General features: G+C 51.2%; 1 protein-coding gene across 1 annotated transcript; it reads left to right on the top strand.

Moving 5' to 3' along the window:
- Window positions 1–2,158: 2,158 nt before the first annotated feature.
- Window positions 2,159–2,872, top strand: LOC107044734. The gene has a single exon (XM_015266745.1). It carries the CDS (start codon window positions 2,159–2,161, stop codon window positions 2,870–2,872), a length of 714 nt encoding a protein of 237 aa, XP_015122231.1.
- Window positions 2,873–4,368: the final 1,496 nt, after the last annotated feature.

Below are 4,368 nucleotides of genomic sequence, written 5' to 3'. Positions count from 1 at the left end.
GGCGAACACGGCAAGATCAGGATTGGCTGGCTCAACTGCCGGATCAGAACTGTGAAGAGACCAACCAAGTACTTCAAGTGCTGGCACTATGGACATCTCGCTACTAAGTGCAAGAGCGAAGTGGACCAGTCCAGTCTCTGTACTAAGTGTGGAGAGGATAGCCATAAAGTTGCTGCCTGCAAAAAGGAGACTCGATGCGCCTTGTACGTCAAGAAAGGCCAGATGAAGGACTGTGCCCACATCGCTGGTAGCAGCAGATGCCCCGCCTTCAAAAAGGCACTCCGGCAGGTGAGAAATAAACGAGCATGCAGATACTCCAGCTCAACCTCAACCATTGTAAGGCTGCGCACGATTTGGTTATTCAGACCGTGCGCGAGCTGAAGCCAGATCTTGCACTGATCTCAGAGCCATATAGACACCTTGTCACTCAACCCTGGGAAATGGATGCCACCGCTAAGGCCGCTATTTGGTCTTGCGGAAAGCATCCGTTCTAGAGCATTCCGAATGGTAAAGAAGCTGGTTTTGCAGTAGCCAAGCCGGCTGGAATTTATTTCTACAGCTGCTATGCTCCACCCAGCCTCTCACTCGATGAATTCACAGACTTTCTGGACAGACTGACCGAGGATGCGAAGCAGCACTTTCCCGTGGTAATCGCTGGAGACCTCAGTTCCTGGGCAGTTGACTGGGGTAGTAAGGAGACCAAAACAAGAGGGCAGGCAATACTGGAGGCCACGTCTGTATTGGATGTTGTCTTGCTAAACAGTGGTGATGAACCCACATTCACAAGGGGAGAGGCGAGCTCCATTGTGGACCTCACCTTCGTGAGTACCAACCTCGTCAGAGGAAACTGCTCCTGAGAGGTGACGGATATCTACACCGCCAGTGACCATCGCGTGATACTCTGGGAGGTATCTACTGGCCGGAGAATTGGACCAACGCCCAGAAAGACCAACTCAATTGGCTGGAAATTGAGGACGTTTGATCCCAGCTCAAACTCAGTAGCACTAGACGATCGCCCGATCAGCGGCAGAAATGCCACGGAGAAGGTAGACGAGGTCATGAAGAGGGTTACTGAAGCCTGTGATGCCACCATGCCACGGAAGTCCAATGGGAACCAGAGGCCACTGTACTGGTGGAATGACGCAATCGCTGCTCACCGCAAGGAATGTAATCCAGTGAGGAGGGCCTCAGCGTGGAAGGAAGACGCCAATTTTTACATCCTTGGAGGCGAAGTACAAAGCAGCTCGGCGGAAGCTTACGAATGCCATTAAGCTTAGCAAGAGGAATTGTTGAAACGAACTCCTGGAGGACATTGAAGGCAACCCTTGGGGTAGGCCATATAAGGTAGTTATGACGCGACTTAAGAGCCAGCTGATGCCATCACCGTCATGCCCTAAGCTCCTGGAGAAGATCGTCACGGCATTGTTCCCCCAACAACCGGAACTGTGCCATCACCTCACCGAAGGTTACGAAGTGGAGGCGATCTCATCAGTCACGGCGGAACAACTGATGGAAGCCTGCGACAGAGTGGGCAACAGCAAAGCCCCTAGCCTTGATGAAGTCCCCAATGTCGCTTTGAAGGCAGCCATTAAAACGTCTCCAGAATTGTTTCTTGATGCGTACAATGCGTGCTTCCGGGAAGGCATCTTCCCTACCAAATGGAAGCAGCAGAGGCTTGTGCTTCTCCCCAAGGGAAAGAAGCCACCGGACGAACCCTCGTCATATCGTCTGCTCTGCATGATAGACATGGCAGGAAAAATCTTGGAGCGCACCATGCACCAAAGGATAGAAGAAGTAGTAGAGCCACTACTGGCTGATAACCAATATGGCGTCCGGCGAGGTCGCTCCACTCTAGACGTCATTAAACTTGTAGTCAACACAATCAAGGAGGCGATTTCAGGCACACGGTAGAAAGGAGATACGAAGAAGTACTCTCTAGTGGCGACACTGGACATAAAGAACGCCTTCAACTCAGCTAAGTGGGATTGCATTATGGAGGCATTGTCGAGGATGACAGGACCAGGATACTTGCGGAGGATGTTAACTAGCTACTTCACCGACAGAATCCTCAAGTACGACACGGAGATCGGTCCTAAAAAGCACAGTCACTGGAGGGGTTCCTCAGGGTTCGGTGTTGGGACCCCCATTGTGGAATATCATGTACGATGGGTTGCTGAAACTAGCACTGCCAGGAGGGGCGAGACTCGTGGCATTTGCAGAGAACATAGCTGTAGTCATTGTGGCGAAACATTTGGAGGAGATCAACTTCATATACGACATGACCTACGAGAAGATCCGTCGATGGATGGATACAGTTCGCCTGAAGCTGGCAGAATACAAGACGGAGACCGTACTCATCAACAGCAGAAATCAGGTAGAGACGATCACCCTGCTAGTCGGGGATCATGAAGTCACGTCCCAACCGTACTTGCGGTACCTGGGGGTGATGATGGATAACCAACTCAATTTTAAGCAACAAGCAGAGCACATAGGAATCAAGGCATCTGGAGTCAGAATCATCCTATCCCGGCTCATGCCCAACGTAGGAGGCCCAAAGCAGAGAAGAATAGTGCTACTGTCATCAGTGGTCACGTCAGTCCTCACATATGGCATTGCTATCTGGGCTGACGCACAACAGAGGCAGGAATCACGGCGGAAAGTGGCACCCGTCTACCGGCTGAGTGCCCTTAGAGTTACCAGCGCGTATCGCACAGTGTCTGAGGATGCGGTGTGTATAATCGCCGGGAGGCTGCCCATTGAAGTGTTAACCGAAGAACGAAGATCCCTTTACCGGCGGAATGGATCACTGAGCTCAGAAGATTTGAAAACGGAGGAGAGACGTAACAGCATTCATCAATGGCAGTTGCTGTGAGACGCCTCAACCAAAGGATGTTGGACTCATCGCCTAATTCCACAGGTGGACGCTTGGGTAGATAGAAACCATGGACAGGTCAACTACTACCTGACATAGATGTTTACAGGACATGGGTGCTTCCGGGAATATCTCGATAGATTCAAACATGAGGATTCCCCGGAGTGCCCGACCTGCATAGGAGTGGATGAGGATGCGGAGCACGTGTTTTCACATGCCTACGCTTCAGGGAGATCCGGAGTACCTGGGAGTTTACACTGGGAAGGCGGGTGTTGCCTGAGAATTTAATGAATGCTTTGCTGTCATCACAGGCGGCCTGGGACGCAACGAGTAGTTTCGCGGCCAGCGTCATGAAGGAGCTTAGAAAGGAGGAACGTAAGCGCAGAGCTACAGAATAGCTGAGGAATTCATTAGAACCTACTACCCACACACAACATCTCAGTGGGGCAAGGAGACGTACATTGAATGAAGTCATGGTGGAAGAGCAAACAGCTTAGACCTCCCTCGCAAAGTAATACTTAACGGTGGTACCGCAAGGGAAAGTAGGGTCGACGAATTCCCGGGGTCAAGTGGTTTCGTGGATGAGGGCTCCACACAGGGTGTGGCAGTAACCGCCATGTTATTGTCCACTATCGTGCGGTTAGGTACATTTACCCCAAGACCTCGGAAGGGAAAAAAACACACACACACACACACATGCAGCGTCGGGATGTGGCGCACCCATCGCTCAGGAGTCAAAACCTGCAATCAGCCTCCCCAATGTCAAGGTGTTCATCATACCGAGTTCTGGAAGGTGCCAGGGATAGTTGGCATCGCGAACGGTGGTCTCTGGGGTACCAGGTCCCACCTCAGGTGTTTTCAGTGGTCTTACTCCAATAACCGGGTCTCTGTTCAGAGTGGACGGTTATAATTCCCTAGGTACTCGTGGGAACATGATGGATAATGTACTAAACACACAAAATAAAGACAAGAAGCAGAACGACGTGGTTCAAAAACCTGTACCAAGTGACGAGGTCACGTTGAGGAAGAAAATGTGGGGTAGGCATAAACAACTCATTGCCGACCTGATCACCTACGTGAAGGAGAAGAGAAGAATCAACGCTCATGCTCGAGAGATGGTAAACTCTATCAGCACCTCTGCAAAACGACTGAGGCAGCTGGACGGTTCAATCAGGGCAGACTAGGCCATTGCCGGCGACGCCGAAATCCCTACTCTTGGGGCGAACGCAGACACTTTCCGAAGGTACCGTGACGACGATAGACTCGGCACTTGAAGATGAGAGCTCTACTCTCTCTGATAAGTTCAACACTTCCAGGACGAAACGAAAGTCGCGAGAGTCACCACCGACGGACACCACGGACCCCAAGAAGAAAAATGAAGAGCGGTAGGCCAATTACGCTCAGAGCAAGAGAGAGAATCCACTTGCAAACACCTCAGAATGGGAGCAAGTAAAGAGTAAAAGGGAGAAACACAAAGTGAAGCTGTCAAAGAGGCC

Source organism: Diachasma alloeum, unplaced genomic scaffold, assembly GCF_001412515.2.
Source record: "Diachasma alloeum isolate Michigan unplaced genomic scaffold, Dall2.0 Dall_scaffold_00786, whole genome shotgun sequence".
Taxonomy (NCBI): Eukaryota; Metazoa; Arthropoda; class Insecta; order Hymenoptera; family Braconidae; genus Diachasma; species Diachasma alloeum.
Note: the sequence above shows the minus strand (reverse complement) of the source record. Positions and strands in the feature narration are given on the sequence as shown.